We start from the raw sequence: 25,158 nt of genomic DNA on the forward strand, positions 1-25,158 counted from the left end.
TGGTTAGTTAATGTGAACACAAAATGGATGGTTTATACCAAACCACTGGTACAAATAGTGGATGGAGCTTCTGGGTCTGAAAGTAAAGCCAAAGCACAAGTGCCTTAAACCTGCATTCTCTCTAAAGGCCAGCAGGGGGCGACTCCACTGGTTGCAAAAAGATCTCTGATTTCATGTACCCTTATGATCCTACCTGGGATTAAAAAGACCATAAAACTGGATGCTTTAGGGCGGTGCTACCTTGTGATTGACACTTTGTTACCTTGGTGTGTCCGCAGGTTGTCAGTCAGATAGGTGTAGCAAAACATCCTCTCATCCACATCACTTCTGGCTGCCAAAAACCAAGATGGCGACGACCACAATTGCAAAATCAAGGCTTCAAATCAGTAGTTCTACATACATAGACACATTTTACTACACATACACAGAAACACACACACACACACACACACACACACACACACACACACACACACACACACACACACACACACACACACACACATACACACACACACAAAAGCATGATTAAGCACAAACATTAAACATACAAACACTGGCATGTAGAAAGGAAGTGTCTTGGAAAGAGTGTAAAATGTTTATTGTTCTTTTCTGAATTTCAAACGCCAAATCACCAAAATAACAAAACAGGTTATGTTAAAAAATGGAAATGAAAAGATATAAAGGAGGGAAGTTAGCGACACTTAAAATCATTTAGCTGTACAACTGAAAAGTGAGCGGTCTCCTTTGACCGTGGAACCATCTGCATTAAGACCAGATCAGGACCGGGTTCAATTCACCTTCAATTCAGTGGGTGTCCTTCCTTAAAACCTTACATTTCTATCCTGAATCGCGACACGAATTGGCCCCAAAGCTCTGCTGAACATACAGTACAACTGACTCTCCAAGGATCACTTAAAAGGGTTAAATAAAAACATACTCTGTAAAAACCAAGGACTCAATACTGATAGAATATAACCTTGTCAGTAAAACATAAAAGAAGAAATAACTGAGGAGGTGAGGTGGTCCAGGTTCAGCTGCAGCTTGGCGCTCTGCAGGCTCAAGTGGAGGACGTGCAGGAGACAAGGAAAATGCTGCTGTCCACGCTGTCTTTGATGAGGAGCGGCCTCGGAATGACGGCTCAAATCAAACATACATACTCTCTTCTTAATTTTACTTTCTTTCCTCCAGCTAAACAAAAACACTTGGGATAGAAAGACAGAAATATTTCCACCCAAATTTTCTCAAAATTAGAAGCGTGGAGGGATATGTTGAAACCCCGCACACGCTCGGCTGTAATTTACAAAAATCTGACCTATACCATTTGTAAAAGAACCTTGTTCCGTACAGCAGTAGACTAACAACTAGCGCTCGAGGGAAGCTCTGGTGTGTGGGGGGGTGGGGGGGTGCAAGAATTAAAAAAAAAAAAAAAAAAAAAGGCTGATGGAGGACTGCGTCATGCTCGTCTCAAGAAGCCTCTGCAATACTACCAACAGAAAGGTCAGGAATAAAGCAACAATCTGAGGGTGAATCTTTGGTAACATTTACTTTGAAGGGGTGTCCATAAGACTGACATAACACTGTCATAACCATGACATGACACCTGTTATTAACATAAAGGAGTCCTTATGAATGTTTAAAAATGTTGTTGTTAAGTGCAATTCATCAATTATGCTATTGTTAATGCAAAGCTGACATTGTTTGAAATGTCTTTATCATGACAACCTGACATTAACCAACACAATTATAGCTTTATTATAACAACTTTAACCAAGACAACACACCTGTCATTGTGTTTGATATGGCAACCTGACATTAACCAACACAACAATGTCTTTGTTATGACAACTTGACATTAATCAAGACAGCATAACCATATCACTGTCATAAACAAGTAATAGCAGGCCTAATTATCCAACTTAATGAAACTATTTAGCTTCATGGTAACATGACATTATACTGTCATATGTGGTTGTTTTTGACATTTGCTACAGTGAGACCATTGTGATTGTCAATGTCAATGTCAATGTGGTACATTTTGGACTTGTCAAAAAGATGGGTTAGGGTCATGAATAGTCCCCTTGACTTCAACCAAAGTTGAACCTGTCATAAAGATGTCATTAAATGTAATAAGGTCAGTCTGATGACAGAGTACAGTACAGAGGTGATATAGTTTCCTGATGGACCGATTTTTTTGACTGTCTTACTTGTTGCTAAAGTAGGCTAACAACCAACTGCTGCTAACTGTGGCTAAGGTTAGCTAATGAATTCAGTCAATGTCAATATTTATGTCAAATTGTCAAGTTGTCATTAACAAGACATCAAACAAAGTCAACTTTGCATTAAAATTGACACAAGTGACCAAATGACACTTCATAACAACCATCATAAACATTCATAAAGAGCAAGTCTAGTTTCCTTTACACCTCCTGGAGAGTGTCATGACATGGTTATGAAGGTGTCATGTCAGTCTTATGAACAGCCTTTCAAATAGAGTGTTACCGAATCTTTTTACATTATGTGGAAAATGAGAAAAAAATATACTGAGGCTTCCAATTCAATCTCTATAAAAGAACAGAGGAGCTACAGTATAATACACGTACAGATTAACTGTGCTGAAATGCTTCTCTTCCTTTGCCTCACACATTTTTATCATTATTATTATTATTTTGTGCAGGAGAAAATAAAATCTGAAACGGAAGCAAACAAGTAAACTAAAACAAGCCTTTCTTATTTACATTGAATACAGGTATTTCATTGCATTATCACAACCCCAGTTCACTCCGTCCATCCTCCATCTCCACCTCCTCAACTTCCCTAATCATCACGTTTGCAGAGTTCAGACACTAGGGGGCGTGTCGGAGACTGAGGCTTGTGTTTCAGGGGTTGGTGGTGGAACTGAAATGCTCAGGTTGAGCTGAGGAAGCTGTACACATCCCTAAAATAACGTCCTGGCTGGGAAGGCTCCACAGTTTTTGTAACAGCACTGATTGGACCCAGTCTTGTCCGACCCCCTCCCGCCGAGCAGGACAGATGGGGGAGGCGTTTAGAGGTTGTCCCCGGGCTGGTACTGAGGCTCGGTGGCTGTGAAGTAGTCCTCCAAGAAGGCCTGCAGATACTCGAAGGTGGGCCGCTCCTCTGCGTCCTTCTTCCAGCACTGCAGCATCAGCTCGTGCAGTGAGATGGGGCAGTCCTGGGGGCACGGCATCCTGTAGCCCCGCTCCACCTGCTCCAGCACCTCACGGTTGTTCATGCCTGAAGACGAAAACACACACACACAGTGAGGCAGTGCAGCGGGGGCTCTTAAACAGATCAATACCACAGCTCCGTGGAGACCAACCGCTTTGATTCAGCTCTGGTGACCTTCAACACAAACAGACAGCCATCTTTGAGACGGACGCATGAGCAGATAAAAACACAGATTCATCAGGGGGTCCAGGGTGTGATTTTACTTATTTATCTTTTAAAAATAAGCTACTAAATACTGGAGTCATTGTTTTCTACATACACACATGTAGTTATTCTGATGACAACCTCTGTGTGTATTTGAGTAAACAGACTTTACTTCAGTAGACAGTTTGGCTGAGACCAGCCCGTGTCCAGGACCCAGAGTCGGCCTCAGAGAGCTGCTGACACATCTGTTAGCATGATGCTGCTCCCTCGCCGCGTTGCGTGCTGACCTCCCTCACTTTCTCCCTGAAGCACAACCACTCCACCAGCCCCATCTGGACAAACATGTGTCTCCCTCCCTGCGTGGAGCTGCACTCTGAGTACACTCTGTGCCCCGGCCCGGCCCGGACTCCCCCCCCTCTACTTTCTCTTTTACTCTCTGTCTGAAAATTCAAGTGGTCCCACAGGCCAGCGGCGGTAATTAAAGGTTATCTCACATTCTGGCAGAGCATGGAGGGTTATCCAAGCATTAAAGAACCTTTTTAATCCAACAAACAGCAGGAGGGGCCTGCCGCCTGTTGTCATAGAGAGAGCTGTGTGTCTTGGTAACAATTCAGTGTTTCACACAGGAGAGCTTTCTCCTTATCAGGCCACTTTATCGACGTCTCCAGAGTGGCTCAAGGTGAAAGCTACGCCGAGCTGAGCCGAGCCTCTGCTGTCTGTTTAACCCTTCCCTCTCCTCACCTGGGTAAGGCACCCGACCCTTGGTGACCAGCTCCGTCAGTAAGATGCCAAACGACCACACGTCCGACTTGATGGTGAACTTCCCGTACAGCGCGGCCTCCGGCGCGGTCCACTTGATGGGGAACTTTGCACCTGTAGAAGAGCAGATTTCATTAGCATTAATGACGTGAGCTCACATTTTACAAATGACATCAGCTGAGTTTATACTGAGACCTTTCAACCAAACAAATATCAGTACAACACAACAAAAACAAATAAAAAATACTAAAAATACTAAAAAAAAAAAAACCCAGCATGACAACAAAGGAAAGAAAGTGGGGCGGGGGGATACTAGCTCGCAGATACCACTGCTAGGGGTGGTAGTTCAAGACACATGTGTGTTTGTGCGCATGAGTGTGTGTGTACACTTGTGCAGCTACAATATGAGGACAGGTGTGACGGAGAGTTACAGGATGACATTATTAAAACTGGGAAAAAAGTAGGGAGTAAGAGTCAGTGAGACAGAGAGTGGGAAAGGAAACAAACAAAATGACTAAATATTATTAATCAATTAAAAAACACACCAAATAACAAACAAACAAATAAAAAAACAGGGAAACAAAAAGTAATAATAATGATTATAATAACAAAAGTCTGGATTGTAGTGGACCTGGACCATCATAGAAAACAGACGGGCCTCTAGGGCTGGACAAGGGTCAAGTGGGTTGGGCCTGTTGGTCACACACACACACACACACACGCACGCACACACGCACACACACTGGTCTGCTTTATCCCCTCTTTTCTCTTTTTCCTTTCTGTTTCTTTCTTTTTTTTTTTCCTCTCTCTCTCTCTCTCATCCATTTTTCTTCCTTTTCTTTTCCCCTACTTAAATTAATAAATTAATTACAAATAATAATGAATAAATAAATAAAGGAAATCAATGAATAAAAATACAGATACATAAATAATAAAGAATTGTAATAATAATAAAAGTGTAGATGTGTGTGTATATTGTCACTGTTGAGAGAATTCATCAGCTTCAGCAACCAGCAGAACCCTTCATATGTATGAAGTGTTAACATGTAAAACATGTAAAAGAGACATGTTTTCTAGTAATAGAAGTGTGTGTAGTTCAGTATACAGCTGCTCTCAGTGGCACATGTGCACACACTGCTGTTCTTTGGTTTCTGTAGTGGTCATCTGCTGAACACAGATTTTTATTTGTAATTCCACTGAATGATTCAGGTTGTCAGTAAACTGGATGATATACAGTATAACACTACAAAACACTAGAAAACAAGATGATTAAGTGAACAGCTCTGTGTGCACAATGAAATGCAACTTAACAATGGAGACAACAGGCGACGAACAGCAACTTCACTCCATTTTTCTACTTCTATTTCTCATTAACAGATTTTGCTGCAGTATTTACTGTCACACAAATTCATGACAAAGCAGCCAGTTTAAAACGTCTCATCCAATCTCTACAAGTCAATGATAAGCATGGTGTCCAATGTCTTACATGGTTACAATTCAGTGAGCAGCTGCAGTTAGAGAAGTAGGTGTAGCTCTAACACCTCCACCAGTTTCCGTAGTGTAGTGGTTATCACGTTCGCCTAACACGCGAAAGGTCCCCGGTTCGAAACCGGGCGGAAACACTTCTTTGTTTACTCTGAGTACTAAAATCCAGTTGTTGTTGGTCGAATTATCAGACTGCAGCACTGTGTAAATATTACAATAATACTGCTTGTCAAGAGGCGAGGTAACTATATCCTCACTCAGACACAAGAATGTGCTTGATGGTGGTGTTACTTTGGACTTTTGATTAACAACCAGCAGCTGGTAGAAAACTCAACTCTCCCTGTCAGGGAATTGAACACCAGCCTTCCACATGACTGTCCACTATACTAGGAGGACTGCTGTGTGGCTATTGTTGGCCCATTAACAGGATGGTAGTGCTGTGTTTGCAGGGAGTATACAGAGACATACAGTTTAAAGTTGTTCTATCTGCGCCATAGACTGTATTAAAATTAGTCTTGTTGACGTCACCTGTAAGTTTCTGAAGAACCATCATGAAGCTCAAGGTTACTGATTTACTTTAACTCTGTTCAGACTGCAGGACTTCTAACATAAAGCCTAAGGTAAGCAGTGAGCCAGAGGTGTGTTTGAAAGAATATTACCAAAAAAGGAAGTGACTGACAAGAAGATTATATTGAGTTGCATTAAGGAAAATGTAGGATCCAGCATTTTTAGCGCTTGACCTACTGCAGGGACTTAAAAGGTCAGGATATTGCAGCATCTGTTTCTTTCATTTTGACAACTTTTCTCAATCTGTATCTTGTGAGTCCCCCAGTATGGAAATACAAAACTAAACGTTTGGAGCGCTTTCCAAAACCCAAAGAAGCAACATAATCTTGGTTCTATATGGTTTTCTTGCACCCTTTCACTTTTTTCACCCTCTCTTTCAAATTAAAAGTCAGTGTGCTTCATTGGCATCATTGACAATGTGTATGTGACAATGATGACGTCACCTAAGAGCTTCAGAAATATAATGTGAAGTAATATAATTACAGGGTGCAAATACAAACTAATGTATACAGCAAGTCTGTCTGAAGGTGTCAGAGAATATACATATGATTGTCTAAAATATCACTTAATCAAATTACAAAGACTGCATTAAAGTTTGGTTGTGTTATTTGCAGAACTTACAGCGTCTGTAAAGTATTAAAAAAGCTTCAAAAACACAAAACAGTTTCATTTCTCAAAAATGATGACAGCATTTTGTTAGCGCAGATAAACTATGTCAAACAGCTGTTCTGAGCTCAGACTGACCATCAGGGAGATGACAGACATTTACAGTGTACCAGGGGGTGAGAAATACTTTTGCTATTGGTCACTTAACCTAATATAATCCATATTTGCAGCATTTAAAAACCATCTCTCATTAGGTGTTTCTGTTACTGTTACGGTCTTCAGGAGGTTATGGTGCTGAACATGAACAACACTGCAGAGTTTATAGAGAATTAAATACAAGATGAAAAACACAAACAATGTGTGGACGGCTCTGAGATCTAACTCTCAATGTTCTACTTCTCATGAAAATAGAAAGAAAAAAATGTCTTGAAAATGGTGAGGCTTGGGAACACTGGTTTCTGACCCTTTGATTTTTTCATACAGGTTCAGTGTTCATCAATGAGAAAACACCTGAGCCAATCAGAGCCAGAACATATTCCAAACATAAGAGATAAGAAGCATGGGCAAAAAAGACAGAACAGTACAGAAAAAAACAACTCTACTCCTAAAATAGCATACATTGGAGAAAAAAATCTAAAAGGGATATTTAAATTGTCAGTTGAAGCAATAGATTCCTCAGTGCTGTTAAACTGTCAAAGAAATCAAAGCTCTTCTGCTCACGGAACGATGCCGGCAGTGCCTACATGTACCAGGATGCATTGCATGAAAACATCTGACACCTATGTTTCTGTCTATCACCACAGTAACCTATAGCTACTACTTTGTTGGCCTGAACATAGCATTAGGTGACAAAAATACTTGTCTACTCAGAGGAGACTAGAAATAACCTGTAGTTCTTCCTGAACACCAGTGACATCACTGTGACATCACTGGATGTAAGAAGAACAACAGCAAAACTCAGTTTTACTGAATTTGAATACAGCATCACTGAAGAATTACTGCTTCGACTGACCACATTTACCATCAACACTGACTGGACATCCACATGAAAAGTGATGAATTTTCCCCTAACTCAAATTCCACTAACTAGGCTTTTTATGGAGCTACCAGGCTGAAAAAGTAATCAGATACAAGTAACTTACTTAACTGTGTTCTGTTACAGTTCAAAATGGGTGTACTTTGAATATTGTTACAGTTTTTGAAAATAGATAACACACACAGACACACACACACATAAGGAGAGACACACAGTCAGGACACTATGTTTTTGGCTGAAATATAAAGACCCCCCCCCCCACACACACACACACGGTCAAGAAAGCTGCAACATTACGATGCAGTGCAAAGTCTGATTGTCATCAACCAGGCTGCTTTCAGCATCACAGGACTGTGTATAATTAGAAGCACCCTGAGGTAACTTTTTTTTGTCATGGTAGTGTGCTCTGTTGTGCTAATGAGGGTCTAACGTTAAAGACAGAGGGGGTCGCACGCTGTACAGATTGTAAAGCCACCCGACCCAAACTATGATTTGTAATTTTGGGATATATAGAAGAAATAATGGACTTGACTGGCTTGTTAGTTTGGCGAACTAACTAGCTGATTAACTTGTGTGTAGCACTAATCAGCCGCAACGATCTGTTTATTCAACACGTGATTCACGTTATATTCTTTGGATGTTTGTAGCGTAAATAAGCTGCTCTAACGTTACTGTTTGTGGCCAAAGGATGGCAGCACCCGCCTCTGTTTAGTAACATTTGTGCTCCATGTGACCCAGTAAAGGGATCCCTGCAGTGAAGTTATTTCTAAAAGCAAGTGTTAATTACACTCGGAGCGACCCAGACAAATGGGCTCAGCAAGACCATTTAAAGTATTTAGAACACTTTTTCTGTAGTTGAAAATGATTTAAGAGATTTTCATTATTGAATGGAATTCTGGAGCTTTCGATGAATGAAGCACTCCATCTACTGAAAAAGAGATGTGTCTGAAAACCCTGAAAGAAATCTTGTGAGCACACTGAGAATGTGAAGCACTACCTCCAAGGTCAAGAACGGACCTTTAGGCTCAGCTTATTTCTTTAATCAAGGGACCGCTCTTAGCAGGAGCTACCACAGTGTCTACTGTGTGCAGACTGAAATGATGAAACGACACAGGCGGGATGGATCTATCAGTCAGAACACCCTCCTCCCAAACAGAAAACAGCTAATCCAGTCAGGCTGGAAACACTCTGGACATTCATGACCAGTAAACATGCTGGGTTCTGCCTCTGTGCAGCACTGAGCAAATACTTGGAGCTGACTCTCATTTTGGCTTCTTTTCTAACTATTTGCTCGTCATCTTGATGTGGGCGTGTTGCAAATTTTGCGGCCCGCTGAGAGAGTTCCCTCCATGACCTAATGTGGTTATATGGCATGTGAACGTGTGTGGGTGGGAGCATTAAGTATGTGCATTTAACATCATGTGTGTCTGTGGGAGAGGAGCGGGAAGCCCCACCTTGCCGAGCGGTGTATTCATTGTCCTCGATGAGCCTGGCCAGGCCGAAGTCAGCGATCTTGCAGACGAGGTTGTCTCCCACCAGGATGTTGGCGGAGCGCAGGTCTCTGTGGATGTAGTTCATCCTCTCGATGTAGGCCATGCCTGCAGCCACCTGGAGCGCCGCACAGAGAAGATCAACACTCACTGAAAAAATCATCTTAGGTTTGTTTGATGAATAACTGTCATTTTTCTACAACTTTTTTTTTTACATAATAACTTTATTTTATTTTTAAGAATGTATGTATATATAGTATATAAATACTACTTTGTGTGTAATTTTGCAAGTACCAAAAATACTGACAAATACTGACTGGCATAGAAAACAGCATTTCAATCGATCTTTGTGCAGAACAGAAGAAGAGCTTGTTTAGGAAGGAGTCTGAAATAGGTTTCGTTAAGGGAAAAAAAGCCTCCTGTATGCCCTCGGGCTTTTGAAATGCCAATAGTTGACGGTAATTATAGCTCATATTTTGACATTTTTCCATTAAACATGCAGGCTAACAAACAACTATGTGTTCTTTTACCTCCAGAAAACAGAAAATCAGGTTAAGGAAAGTTTCAGTCACAAGTTTTCCTATTACTGACTTATTACCTGCTAAAAGTTTAGGCCAGAACAGGAAACTGTGCTCTGGTCTAAACATGTTTTTAGATTATAGATTATACATCGATATTCATCACTGAAATATATTTTTTTCTATATAACTACTAAATGACAGACAGGCCAGATGCGGGGATTCAGAAAATGTCTAGAATTATCTGTAGTGTGCTAAATGTGTACATTCAAACTCTAAATTAACATTCAAATGCTGCAGAGCCTAGCTTCTCAAACTGTGGTATGTGAACCTCTGGTGGTACACAAGCTTCCTCTAGTGGTACATGAAAAATGTCAGAAATCTAATTTTTAAATGAAAATTAATTAAAAACATATCAAACTATCAAAATAGTACAACACTTAAAATGAAAACATGAGATAAGTGAAATGTAATTTACGTTTTCTTTCCTGTATGTTTGTTTCAGTATCAGCCTGCTATGTACATATGTCATCCATGATTACTGAGAGTTATGAGACAAACTGTGATGGCTACATAGTTGGTGGAGGTAAAAGGAAGCTTCCAAAACACTGTAATAGTATGGGAGCTATTATGAAGAGAAGTGCAGATCAGGAGGAGAATAAATTGAGCAGCTGCATTAAATGTTGCCACAAAAGGCGCAAAACAGTACAGGAAGAGCTCAATAGTTTGTGTTTTGCAGCAGAAAAAGTTTGAGAAACACTTCTGTAGAGTTTTTTGTCCATGTCTGTTCCTTCTGTTTACACCTGGCGTTTCTGCACTACTAAAATTAATTATTAGTATTATACTGTTTGTAGAATTAGATTCCAGTGGTGGATGCATAGGAAAGTTTCCAAGTTGTGTGAGACAAACATTTCTAATAACTCCTGAGCGTTGTAAAAGCCAAAAGTCAAATTTCATTAGAAAGATACATATGATCTTTTCCCAAATTTGCAACATGTTTTTATCTGACAAAATATTCAGTTTTAATCTATATTTGTTGCAGGTTAGCATTTCAAAAAGAACTTTTTCACTATGGTCAAAGCTTGCAGCACTTGTATGAACAAGAGGGTCAATCAGCAATGTAACAGCTGACAAGTTAAGAAAGATGATTTAACTCATTTAATCCAATGAATAACTTTACTGAGGACTAAACTGAGGATTTTGTTCAAAGATTTATTTATTTCTGTTTTTTAAGTTGACAACTGCATAAAATATCAATGATACTCAACATATGTTTCAAATTAAAGGCCTACCAGAAATGTTAGGGATTTTGCCCATTGAGATGCTGGAAGGCTTTTAATGTGAAATATCTGTGCAGGAAATGTTGCGTTTGATTGACAATAAGCAGCAATCGCAAAACAGTAATGCACGAGTTTAGTGTAATTAGTGAATATAAACAGCATTTCTCTTCCTGAAGGGACTAAATGTGGTAATGAAGGCTGAAACAAATAGCTGATTAATCACTTACAAAACTGGCAGAAAATTCATCTGCAACTGAATCACTGCTTCTGTCATTTTTAAGATAAATTGACAAACATTTGTTGGGTTAATCTTCTCAGATGGAATGATTTGATGATTTTCTTAATCATATGTTTTAAATGGAATATTTAAATGAAGTCTGGATAAGTCATCCTGGGTTTTATGATATATACAGGTGCCATTTTCACTGTTATCCAACACAGGTCAATCTCTTAATCATGAAAATAATGAGCAGATTAACATCACTAATGAAAATTGATTGTTGCCTGTTTTAAATAAAGGCCTGATTCTCTCTAGTTCAGGTAAATAAAATTTTTTTAGTACAGTATTTTTCCAAAGTATCTGAAGTCTTTTCTGTTGTTGAAGTAAGTCTGCTGTTCCTTTTACTTACATGTAACAGAACAGACCAGTAATCTCAACACACCACAGATAAATCCAGTTGATCCAGGTTTACCTGTGCTGCCATGTCCACCAGGTTAGGAAGCTTCAACCCTCGTCCTTCTCCGTCCTTCAAGAAGTCCAGCAGGCTTCCTGCAGACACACACACACACACACACACACACACACACACACACACACACACACACACACATCTTAGTCCACATACACACACACACTGAAGGCACAAACTGTGCACTTTAGCTGCAGGGGTGTGCATAAGACTGTCATTAGACTGTAATAACTATGTCATGACACCTGTCATGAGCATGAGGGAGTCTTTATGAATGTTAGCAAATGTTGTCATTAAGTGTCATTCCGTCAGTTATGAAACTTTTAATGCAAAGTTGACATTGTTTGAGATGTCCTTGTTATGAAACTGGACATAATCAAACTTATTTATGATTTAACACCACATTAAACTGTCATAAGTGGTTGGATTTGACACTGGCCATCACGACACCATCATATGTCTCATTAATGTTTTTCTCTGTTTGACCTCCAGTAAAGTGTTACATTTTGAACTTGTCATTAAGTTGTAATAATGATGCCATGAATAGTTTCCTTGATTTCAAGTTAAGTGGTACCATTTAGACTTGTAATACAGATATCGTTAAGTGTTATCAGGCCAGTTTGACAACAGAGTACAGTACTAATGTGATTTAGCTTACAGAGTTTACAAACTAGCTTACTTGTTGCTAAAGTAGGCTAAACACCCTCTGTTGTTAACTGTAATTGGCATTAGCTACTTAGCTTGCTTAGCCATGGAGCTGACTGTCTAATTAGTGGACTCATCCCAGAAGGGCCAGGAGCCAAACCCAGTAAGAAAACCACCGCGGTGATCTATGCCCTGTCGTCAAACTGGCCACTGCCAGTCTCAGAGGCTGGACAGTGATGACCCTGGCATTGCAGGGGGAGATGGGTGTGAAGAGAGATGTGTCACTCCACTTTCACCATCTCTCAGCTACAGAAAAAAAACAATGTACTTAATTCAGAATGTTACTTTCTAAAAAAACAGGCTGCATCCAGAGGATGTTAAAGCTTGTTTTTAAGTTTTACCAAAAAAGTCAGTAACATTCTGAATTTACCACATCTGCTGAGACAGCCACTTGTACAGGAGAGATTGGTATTTTGTCCTGCGCCGTCAGCGTCTAGCTGAGTCTGGCTGGATCTGGACAGAACACAGCCTCCAAGATCGATGGTGGCCAGTTTGGTACTGTAACTTATAACATCTAATGACATCTTTATGACAAGTCCAAATGGTACCAATTTACTTGAGGTCAAGGGAATTACTCATGACACTAATGACTACTAATGACAACTTCAAAATGTACTACTTTACTTTAAGTAAATATTCCCAACACAGTTATAATGGCCTCATGAAGGCCAATGTCAATACCAACCTCATATGATAGTTTAATGTAATGTTACAACATGAAGCTAATTTGTTAATGTCAAGTTGTCATGAGAAAGGCATTGACAGGTTACGTTGTCTTGATTAATAGTAAGCTGTTATCATAAAGACATCTCAAGCAATGTCAACTTAAAAATGCCATAACTGATTGAATGACAACAGTCCTAAACATTTACAAAGACTCCTTTATATTAATGACAGGTGTCATGACATGGTTATGACAGGGTTAAGACTGTATTAGATCCATCAGTGAATCAGTGGTGCCCTTATTGCCCCCGCCCTTTAGAGGAACTGTTTATAGTTCAGTAATTACTTACCACTAATCTGCAATAATGTGACAGCTGAATGTTTTGGAGACATGAGGTTTGTAATTTGTCTGTTCATTTCTACTTCATGTCATCAACAGTAGTGACAGTTAGATGGTAAATACAGGTTTGAGGGACTTGATGATCACCACAAATACTTTCTACATTCATAAAATTTCACACTGGATCTGCTTTTTGAAAACAGTCTCCTCTCCAACTTAATGGGCTGACCTAGATGTGGCAGCCTGTGCATGCAACAGACAGACAGTGATGCACATCAAAGTTTCCATTCTTGTGTTCTCTAGGGTTTAATGCGCGTCCACAGCTCTTTCTTGTGGGGGTTCTAAATTCCAGTGTTTTGGAGGATTGTCATGAAGGCCTTAATCATCTTCAGTCTCTTTGAAACAAAGGCTTTACCATACCAGAACATTTACTATAATTCTGAATGGAACAGAAACACTTTGATCAAAGAGAGTTTGAGAGCCTCTGTGTATGCCTATGTCCTCACCATATGCTTACAAACACAGTAGTATAGTGCTTTAGATTTAGACTATTTTGCATCTCAGGTCAAAAAAAGTTTGAAGACTAAAAGTAAAACTATTTTTTACCCCACAAGCAGTAGGTCCATTCATAGGCCAGTCCATCTATCAACTTTGCACAACTTTGGACCACAGCTTGGGGTGATTTAAGTACAGTGATAATATCACAGCATGATTTAAAAACTGTTCTACTATTATATCATGATTTGAGTACATTGATAGCACTGTATCGCAATTTAAGTACCGTGATAATATTGCATTGTAATTTAAGTACCATGATAATATCATAATGTGATTTAAGTACTGTGATAATATTGTATCATAACTGAAGTAGCGTGATAATTTCGTATCATGACTGAAGTATTGTGAATATCATTTTTGTTACATTTACTGAACATATTCATGCTTCCATGCTTCAACATTTCACAAGCTTCATCTTTACTCTTGTTTCACAGGGGGATCTACATGTTGTACACTAAGTCCAGCACTGTAAGATTAGCTTCCCAACTCACACAGACATAATGGGTTTGTGTCATTTTGTTGTGTCAAGCTTCAGACTTGGGTTTAGTTAAGGTTTTGTTGTTTTCTAATGTAATTAAGAGAAAAATACTTTTCTTTCTCTCTTTGACAGTGCCATTTATCTGTGTCCATCTGTTTCATGTGTTACAAGTGGATACACAATGCCCAGGGCGAATACTGAAAGGAACAGTGTTGCCAAAATCTTGCATTGATGTTTTAAGTATCTGGGAATACACATAGTTTCACAGGCAATGTTGGTTTTATATGAAAGGAAGTCAGAGACTGCTTTTAATTAGGAACTAAAGGGATTTGGGGTCAGTCTTGACATTCTGGAAAAAGTGAAGTCAATTTGACAGAGAACATCCTTGTTTTAATTTTCTCTGTCTGCTATGGACACTTGACTTTAGTGAAAAGAAACAAGCTGACCAGGATTGTTCAGACTGCAGGGAAGACAGTAAGCCACCAACAACAGCCATTAGATGACTTTTACAGTAAAGCTGTACACAGGAAAGTTTTGGCATCAGTTCAGGCTGTGCAAACTTTACACCACGGCTAACTGCTGTACAACTGAAAGACCTTCGATCTGTGATGTCTTTATCTTGTGGACATGTTAGTGTTTATATTTCCCTGGGTCGGACCAAACACTAATTTCAGTACTACTACCTAACTTGAGCATAACTTTTTTAATGAGGTATAAATGATTTATTGGACTCTTAGTTAGGTTATAAACATATCATAAATGATTAATAAACAGTCATAAAGAAGTTATAACATACATCAGTGTGGGCTCACAATGTGGCAAGATCCAGTTACTGCCTACTATTAATTAATCTTTCCAAAGAGTACCTAACATTTATAACTGACAAAGACAGCCTTACTGTAAAGTGTAAAACAGTGCATGCTGAAAATAACAAGGTAAAAAATACTGCTAAATCCTTATTGTATGAGTCTGGCAATTTGATATGTTAATTTGATACCAAATGAAACTTTATATCAATATATCCTGTCAGTGGTTAAATGTTAGCAACTTATTGAAAAATCAGAGATGACGCTGACAGGTAAAAATGCTGCTGATGGAGAACACAAATGAGCTCAGGAAGTCATGAGATCTGAGGCTCAACAGTACAAATAAATGTAGCCTCACTATTTGGAAAACCACAGGTCTCCGTTGCCCCTTTTTAAATCTCATTAACAGTTTATTAATGATTTATTAAGTGTTTCTAATCAAATTACTAACCTAATTCCAAACCATTTATGAATCATTCATATTGGTAGTCTTATTGTAAAGTGGTATCCCATTGTTCTGCCTTGGTTAAAGGTTAGGTTATTCTTCGATTAACCTGACAAGCTTACTGTCACAAATGGATGACATTTCAAACTTCAGCTTCTGGGTCAGGTTCAGGTCTCAAACGAAGTAGTTTTTCCCAGTTGAATTGAGACATGCCAGGTTCTGGTCTAAGATACAGACCTGCAGAACTTGACCTAGTAGGGCTTTAGACTTGGATTCTTTGTTGGTTTAATGAAACACATTGATATGATTTTCTACAGCTCTGTTTAAAGGGCGATTCCATCTGCGTTCTTGTCCGGGTTTTTCAAATGGAACCTCAGCAGTGATGTCCTCCGCTCCCCTCCCTCAACCATTGGATTTTATATGTAGTAATGTCATCAAGCAGAAACCTACGTCACGCCATTTGGGAAAAGACAGGGCCTTTCATGGACTTGGTAAAAATAGCATTTTAATGCTAACAGCTTGATTCCACGGTTGTGTCGCGGCCCCAGGGCTGATAGTGGGTATTCTACTGACTCTATTTCTGATGGATGCCATGTCAACAAGCACAGAGCAGGCAGGCAGTGTGCAGGAAGTTAGACACAGAAACAGCATACTTAACAACGACACGACCCAATTTGAAATCTGAAAATCTTCTGCAGCCCACCCAAACCTTTAATCACAGCTCTGAAGAACACACAGGACTAGTATAATAATATAACACATTCTGGTGTGACAGAAATGTGACAGGTCACCATAATATGATGTAACACCTGTTAAACTAGACACTAGTCCAGGGATCTACAACCTTTTCAATCAAGAGAGACAGTTCTGGCCAAAAAAGGAAAAGACAATCTGTCTGGAGCAGCAAGAATTAAATTTTTCTTTTTTGAGTTCCACAGCTACCATCTGGAAACTGAAGAAGACGAGCCACCTTCAAAATTTAGAGGAAAAGACACTGAGCCATAGACACATTTCAGTTGCCAAAATATTTTTGGTGTGTAGGCTACATATTGTTATATATATTCTGGAGCTTTGAAACAAACTTTAAAAAGTTTGCTGACTTATAATCTTCAGTTGAGAATTAACTTTTGTTTTTTAGATCTACTTGAAACTTTGAGTTTTAGAAACCCTCCAAAAATGTATTTCAAAAATGAATCACAGTGAGCTGTGAATCTGAATTGTCATTATTTTGAGGCCTTAACACAGCCTATGTATCATTATTATTATTACCATTATTATTGTTGTTATTATTATATTACGTGCCAGTTCAAATTCCCTCCATGTATTAGAAGGACGCTTAAGAACAATGTCTGGTTGTAATCGAGTTTGGACTGAAATATGTTGATGACGGATGGATTTGGGTCATGTTCAGACAGGATTTTGTCGGGCTTGGGCTTTTTTGGGCTCAACTTTTCAGGCCCAATTAAAGTTCTAATAGGAAGCTACAGAATAATATATAAACCTCAAAAAAGTAGCAAAAAATAACGGGACCACCCTTTAAAATAGAAGGACATTTCTATTGAAGAGAATTTATAAAACTACATGACAAACTCTTCAAACTGTATGCATGTCAGTGAGCAGTGTGGATATGTGTGTGTGTGTTCTTCTACCTTTGCCCATGTACTCTGTGACGATGTAAATGGGCTCCTCAGACACCACGGCGTACAGCTGCACCAGCTTGTCGTGACGGAGCTTCTTCATGATCTGAGCCTCCTCCAGGAAGGACTCGGGGGACATGGTGCCAGGCTTCAGAGTCTTCACTGCAACCTTAGTGGTGCCGTTCCACGTTCCTGGCACACGCACACACATGCTGGTGTCAGTACAGCGTGAACACCGATTCATATTCTAATCACATCCTTTCAGAGTCAGACTCGACAACCCCGCCGTCTAACCTGAGGAGATGATTGGCGGCTGAGAGTCGACTGTAGTTAAAAACAAGGGGGAGAGTCTTGCTTTGAAATGGCAATGAGGTAAACATGCAACACAGAATGAGATCAGGAGGCACTATGAGAATCTGTAATTCTCATACAACATTCTCTTGTGCTGGAGGATAATTAAATGGGTACGAGATTTAGAGTGGACCTTGATTTGAAATGGCTTTTAAAAAGCCAGGGAGGGATCCAGCGGGGCTTTGAGAGCCACAATACACCAACACGGCAGATAATCCTTTGTAGGATGATTAACAAAAGCAAGCCTGTAAGCTCCTCACTGGTCACATGCCAGTTACTGTCACACAGCAGGGCGATGCCACCAGTGAGCACTGCCTCTAGCTACTGTGTAAGAGCATGCATAATAAGATATGGATCACTGTAATCACTCCAATAAAGTAGTACTCCATTTATCTCATTCTGTGACAGTAATGGATGCAGGAATATTAGTGGTGACCCAAAGGGAAGACAGCTAACAGTCACTCTACATGTGTTTGGAGGGTTTGGGGCGTTTAATTTAAGAGTAAGCTCATAAATCAGAGTGGGCTTCTGTAGTGATGCAGCTGTGCACATTTTGGGAGTTGGGACTGAGCGGGTGATGGTCACCTGCTGGGCAGGGGGGGTAATAGGATCCCAGAGGCTGGGTGTTGTCTGGGAGAAGCCCTGTACTCAGCATCTGTCCAGCTGGAATATGATAAGAACGCACAACCTCATGTTCTACAGTATGGAAGTCCAACAAGGACAAAACTAAATGCCAGGAAATATGTACTCATATGAATAAACAGAGTTAAACACACCATGTAAATGAGCATATAATGTCATTTAATAAATAGCATTAAAAATCATGAATGTTAAAAGTATTTTATTATATAGTAGAAATGTTCTTTTAGCCTGCAAGCCTCTTTGACTGTGTTGCATCAACAAAGATTAATTTAATCTAAGAGTAGTTATAATTTAGCAAAACTTGGTTTAAAATGAGTAGACCCAGACTTAAAAGTAAGCACAGCTCTTTCACACAGTTAACAAATAATCTCCTTTTAGTGAATCCAGGTTTATTGATGTAAACTGTAATTAAACTGAGTGCTTAAAATGTTCCTTAAAATGTTACATAGTTTGGCAGCTAGCTAAAAGTTAACACAACACTACATTATTCGCAAGCTTGCTAAAATGTTAACTATATGTTACATTGTTTGCTAGCTACTTAAAAAGTTAACAAAATGTTACACTTTTTAGTAGCTAGCTAAAAAGTTAATATGTAACACTTAACTAGCTAGATAAAAAGTTAACAAAATGTTACACTGTTTGGTAGCTAGCTAAAAAGTTAACACAACATTACTTGCAAGGTGGCTAAAATGTAAACAATATGTTACGCTGTTTGCTAGCTAGCTAAAAAGTTATCAAAATGTTACATTATTTGAAAGCTTGCTAAAATGTCAACAATAGGTTATATTGTTCAGTAGCTAGCCAAAAAGGTAACACAAGTTACATTGTTTGCTAGCTAGCTAAAAGTAATAGAAATGCTGTAATATGAAAAAAGAATTATTGAAGATTAACCAGCACAGTAAATAAAAAAGAGACAGCCTGGCAGCAGACTATTTTAATGGAGTGAAAGAAAGAGGAGATGCATCACAAAACTCAATTTGGTTGATTATGACACTTAACTTTCGAACTTGATTTTATTTTGTTCAGTTCATTTCAGAAAGGCAGTTATTTTAGAAGTTAAACCTCAAGTGTAAGTTTAAAGTTAATGCTGGATCACATTTTAAATTGGAGTTAAGATTTTTGGCGCAACAGAAATTAATTTTATTTAGGTTTAATGTAAAAACTAAACTGAGGTTTAAAAAGAGGTTTAAATGTAACCTTTCTTAATTTTAAGCTAGTTTAAAAGTTAAAGGTAAGTTCAAGTCGAACCATGTTTAATTTAATTTAATTTAAAAATGAATCCATGCTGTTGAAACCCAGCCTCAGTGGGATAGTGCATGTGTTTTATTGACAGGACCACTGAAACAATGTAAACAACCTTTTTGGTTTTGGCGCTGGTAACTTTACTTTACGAGTCAGTGACAGTGTTTTATTAGCTGTAGCATCTAAACTGACTCTGCTAGCTCTTTTAGCAAGCCAAGGCACAGGACTATGATTATCTGTAATTGCAAAAAAGGAAGAAGTCAGCTGACTATTCTCAGTCTGTTGTTTATCCAACCTGCTCCGTGCTCACATGGGTCCTGTGAAATCTGGTTTATACATTTCATTCTATTATGATTACTTATCTAAAGGACCAGTGTGGAGGATTTAGCAGCAACTAGTGGTAAGGTTTCAGAGTGTAACCAACTCCTCTTACTTCCCAAGTTTGTATGAGAACCTACAGGGACCACAAAAGTCAAGAATGATGTGAAAGGCTTTATCTGGAGTCAGTGTTTGGTTTGTCTTTTCTGGGCTACTGTAGAAACATGGCGGCTCAACATGGCGGCCTCCGTGGAAGAGGACTCACTCCTTCTGTTGATATAAAGGGATCATTCAAAGGTGAAAACATCACGATTCTTATTTACAGCTGATTATACACTAATGAAAACATATTTATGAATATTATATTTCATTTTTTTTTGCCATATTCTGAGTCCTAAATCTTCCACACCTCTGCACACCTATAAGCATTAATTGAATATTGACCATTTTGGAGTCCCATACTGCAGAGCTTACTCTATTAAATAATGACAAAGTAGAAGAACTCTGTTCTTATTTTATGAATTATGTGTTACTAAACAAAATTCCTGTGGGAATGCTGGAGAGGGATAAGACAGCATTTGCTTTCATCTCCGATTAGGAAACATTTTCAAGTTGTTATAAATAAAAGAAAAATCTTCACATGTATTTCCAGGGTGGCTTGAGGTGAACACTTGTGTTTTACTTACCGTAAAACACATCAGCAAAACATCCCGTCCCCAGCTTTAATTCCAACTCAAGTGCGTCTCTGCTGATCTCCCAGGCATCATGACTCAAGCCCACAGTGTCAGGGATGTAGTTCACACACACGCCCGTTAAATTAAAGCACAAACCATCCGCACTCTCTACAGGGGGAGGGAAGGGAAGGCACACAGAGTTAACTACCGGCGAGAGGAACATGCAGTGAGGGACGTGGAAGGGAGCCATCTTTAGACTGTGAGAGCAGAGTCTCCTGACACATTCCATGTTTTTCCAGATGATTTTGGGAGGGAGGGCTCAGAAAACACAAGTATTTCCCTGGCAAAAGCCCCAAACTGAGAATTATCAAAATTTCCTGCCCCATTTTCTCATTTGATCCCCACCCCTCCCCAGGCCAGATTATTTGCTTGTGTTTTGGAGTCAAGTCTTGTGCCTCTGCTGGCTCAGTGTGGTCCCTTCCACGCCGTCTCTTTCTCTGGAGGCGACTGGATCCGTACCCATCCAGACCTCCCCAAACTGCCCGTTCCCAAGACGCTTGATGAGCTGCAGCGACTCCCGCGGGATCTCCCACACGTCTTTGGTTTTGACGGACAGGTCAGCGAGGCGGGGCATCCCTTTGTGGCAGGGAACCACCAAGCGACAGCAGAGCCCAGCGGCTCGGTCTGCGGACGCCACACAGCAATGCGCAAATAAGAGCATAGAGAGAGACATAGAGAGAGTTAGCAGAGTGTTCTGCAGGAGAGGGGAAAGACTCAAAGCAACAAGGATGACAAAGAGCAGAAGAAATTTTTCCACTTCCTGGATGGCACACAAGCTGCTTCTAGGTCAGGTGATGCAGCAGTAATCAGTCTAATGAGCTCTCCTTGATCCTGACTGATCATCAAATCAGCCAGTGCTGCACAAATCAGGTGTTACTAGAAATTTATTTCCCCAAGCAAGTGAGACAGAGGTGCTGCAACACCTTAAAGGGAAACTCCACTGATCTCACACATCCACATCAGTCTTCTACTCATGGAAAGTGCTGCTCAACCTGTGAAAACTATTGTGTAAAGTCTTCTAAATGTGTGGTTCTGGAAGAGCTTTGTCAACTCTGCAAAAATAACAATGATGATGTCATCGGGATCATTTTGATGACACTTAGAATCTTTAAAGGCAAGCCTGCGTTACAAAGAGGGGACTACTGAGTAGCATTCAAGTGTGAGCCCACTGTTACGTCACTCTACTGTTTTGAAGGCTCCAGTTTGGCATTATGGGGGTTGATGCTGCGACATGGGCAAGTTTCTCATATTACAGCTAAACAGTCATGAAAAAATGTTTCTGAAAACATGGTTGGCCAGGGCACTAAAGCTGAAAACCTATCATGATAGGGAAGTTTCATATTGGTCGATATTGATAATTATTGATCATGTAGGATAATATGTGTTTGTTGTATTATCATTGGGCCACATAAACAAAATAAAATATCACAATATTTATGACCAAACACCTAAATATCTACACTGTGACAGTATTGTTGGAATGAATATTGGTGTTTTCACAAAATCTTAACCAAAATGAGATTTTTTGATAGTGCAAGTTAAATGTCTTAAGGCCCTGACATGCTGTACACTTGTGTAAGTATAGGCTCCATGTTATGGCTCACTTTGGCTAATGGCATCTACGACTCGTATATACTTTATGATAATGACGGTAATTTATGTAAAGAGAGTCAGTCAGTCACTCATGTGGGAAATGTACATGTGGTTAAACATAAAGATGGAGTGCAGGGACTTTATGCATCACGAGAAGCATTAACACCCAGGCTTGTTTAGGTAACAGAGTGCTTCTCCAGCTGCTTCCATTTCAATCCTCTCTATTGGCTGAGTGTGGTCGTCACTTTAGCTGATGACACCATGTTGTCTGTGTCATGAAATCAAACATCTCCTGCTTTTACTCTGGAGGAAGCTCTCATGTTTGCCTGTGATTGATTGAGCCAGTGGATTAGGGCAGAGTTTCCGTTGGTACTTCCATGCTGATATCTAGTGAGACCCCCCCCCCCTCCTAATATCACAAGGGCAAAGTTGCCAGTGATAAAAGCCCCAGGCTGTTTGCACGAGGGCAGTAAAGACGAGATAAAGACCTGCACCTCACCCGTGGGAGCGTTCAAACTGTGACTTTGGCCATCAGAGCCCATCTGGGCGGCCGGCCTGCTGCCTCAGCTGCTGCACTCACACATCAATACAGCTCCATGTTCACTCTCATAAAACCTGTCGATATGTGGACTCTACCCACACAGCATGCATCAAAACAGCCTGTGTTTCCTAGAAAGGTGTGGCAGCTTCAAATGATGACTTTTAGTCCGTTCAATCCATTATGAAATCAACATGAGAGCTTGTTTCATTTAAAGGAAGAATCTGTCAGTGCTTGATCTTTGTGTTGCTGCTACAGTCAGAGCAATTAAATCAACTTGTTCAACTACAATGAAAAAAAAAAGATCAGTTTTCATTTCTAACTTTGTGCTTTAAAAACTGACCCAACCTGGGGACAATGAATGAAAAGGCTAAAAGCAACACAGACAGCACCAGTGTTCACCAGGTTGATCTCATGTTCCTACAAAAAAACAGTTCCTGCTACCAGCATCATTTCAAAGGTGCTGTAATCACACAAACATTTAAAACAGCAGTTTTAAAGTGAGACTATGAAACATTTGCTGAACAGCAGCCATTGGAGCACCTACAGGATATGAGCTCACTGAATTTCACAAGATTGTTTCGACTCAGTCCTTTTAAAACAACTGAATTTTTGTGTGACGATCTGTGACATGTTAAAAAAATAATGTGGCTATAAAAGCCCATTTCTGCCAAGAATTAAAAATATAAAACAAACTATGTCCAAATGATGAGCTAGTGATGATGTCTAAAATGTTTATCTCATAGAGACTTATAAAATGTGCATTTATTAGATTATAGATCACAATTATTAATAGTCAGATATTAATATTTTGACTAACACTCTCAGAATTTTGACTCAAAATAATGACTTACAAAGTGAGATATGACACACTCAAAAACACTTGACAGTAAGTAAAAAAAAATTCAGTTAACTCAATTTGAGTAATTTCTTAGTATTAAAAAAAAACATGTATGTATGTATTTACTGTACTAAATCATAAAATGATTATGATATGATATCAGAGATTAAAGAAACATGCAAAGTTGAAATACGTGCTTCACAGCCAATATGTTCTCTTTTGAAGTTTCAACTGTTTTTGTTTGTCAAGTTTATTAATGCCGAATGTTTGCCAAATTAAGTGTCCGTTTGTGAGTCATTAGACATCATTAATAATCTTTTAGAAGGAGTACATGTTTATAATGGCTAAATTGAGCAAAATGTTAATGGAGTTTGGCAGGCAGTCACTGAACTTCAGCTCCCGAGTGTGATATACCAGTGTAGGGTCAGTGCCCCTAAATATGGCTTGAACCTATTTTATATACCATCTATGGGTCCAACTCATTATTTGTACTGCTGTATTCATTTTTGAATGCTAGCATCTTATCTACTGTTCCTCAGACTTTGACTTTGTCAGCTATGACTTTGACTATGAGACTTTTTATTTTTATCATGCCTCTCATTTAATTTATTTTCGTCTTCTATTGGCAGAAATGTGGTTTCAACAGAAGCACATTCAGTGAACAGTTATATAGGCAGTAAACTGATGATGTAAGGTACAGATTAATATCTGTACATTTACTAATATTACCCACCATTAGCTGCTGGTCATACCAGACCAAGTGGCTGTAGCATCATCTGAGTGTGTTTAATTCAGTAAGACTGCTTGACGTTGACGTGACGTTTGTCTGTTTGTCAGCAGAAATGTGGAAAAACTACTGGTCTGATTTTCATGAAACTTGGTTGTAACATAGGCTGAGGAATAAATTTTGGAGTGGATCCAAATCACGGGGAGAACACACATTTTTCACATTTTTTACTTTTGCTAACATTGGTAGTGCATTTGGCCTTGGTGGTGGCTAAGGGGAAGAATGGGCTGTTTGTTCTCTCAAATATTACATAGTCTCACTTTAAACATGATGGCATTCAAGCTTTGCTATCTAGCAGATTCTCAAGGCTGTTGTTCCTTTTTCATCCTAGTTACATTATATGAGGCCAGATATGCTCTTTAGCTTTTTAAAGACATGAAGGATAGAGAGAAGCAGAGAGCAATAAAAGCACAAGCCCTGTAAGGAGTCAAGGTTATTTGCAAAGATGTGCTGTCGGCTCTGTATGTCATCCAGAGTGGTGACAAAATGTAGAGGGACGGTTAATGTGCCGTGACGCAAACACATACGGAAAATCCATGGTGTTGATTTTAGGGTTAAAACATCGATATATCAATGTGACAATTAGAGCATGACGGGAAAAATATCCTGTCACATCCTGAATCCTGAATATCCTGAATAAGAACACAGATTCAGATA

General features: G+C 39.4%; 1 protein-coding gene and 1 non-coding gene across 4 annotated transcripts in view; one reads left to right on the plus strand and one right to left on the minus strand.

Annotated features, from left to right (window-relative positions):
- Positions 1-584: 584 nt before the first annotated feature.
- fynb (FYN proto-oncogene, Src family tyrosine kinase b) overlaps positions 585-25,158 on the minus strand; it is a 121,770-nt gene continuing 97,196 nt past the window's right edge. The window contains exons 8-14 of one of the 3 annotated variants that reach the window (XM_084737837.1): positions 21,202-21,366; positions 20,695-20,850; positions 17,468-17,647; positions 11,827-11,903; positions 9,301-9,454; positions 4,135-4,266; positions 585-3,255 (exon numbers count right to left, since the gene is read on the minus strand). In XM_084737837.1, the coding sequence (XP_084593963.1) occupies positions 3,047-3,255; positions 4,135-4,266; positions 9,301-9,454; positions 11,827-11,903; positions 17,468-17,647; positions 20,695-20,850; positions 21,202-21,366 (1,073 nt within the window). In that variant the 3' untranslated portion in view covers positions 585-3,046. The remainder of the gene's footprint in view (positions 3,256-4,134; positions 4,267-9,300; positions 9,455-11,826; positions 11,904-17,467; positions 17,648-20,694; positions 20,851-21,201; positions 21,367-25,158) is intronic. The other 2 variants (XM_084737836.1, XM_084737835.1) reach the window with 2 other exon arrangements.
- Positions 5,702-5,774, plus strand: trnav-aac (transfer RNA valine (anticodon AAC)). The gene has a single exon. It is a non-coding gene; the product is annotated as a tRNA-Val (tRNA).

Source organism: Lutjanus erythropterus, chromosome 15 (assembly GCF_056507025.1).
Source record: "Lutjanus erythropterus isolate fLutEry1 chromosome 15, fLutEry1.hap2, whole genome shotgun sequence".
Lineage (NCBI taxonomy): Eukaryota > Metazoa > Chordata > Actinopteri > Lutjaniformes > Lutjanidae > Lutjanus > Lutjanus erythropterus.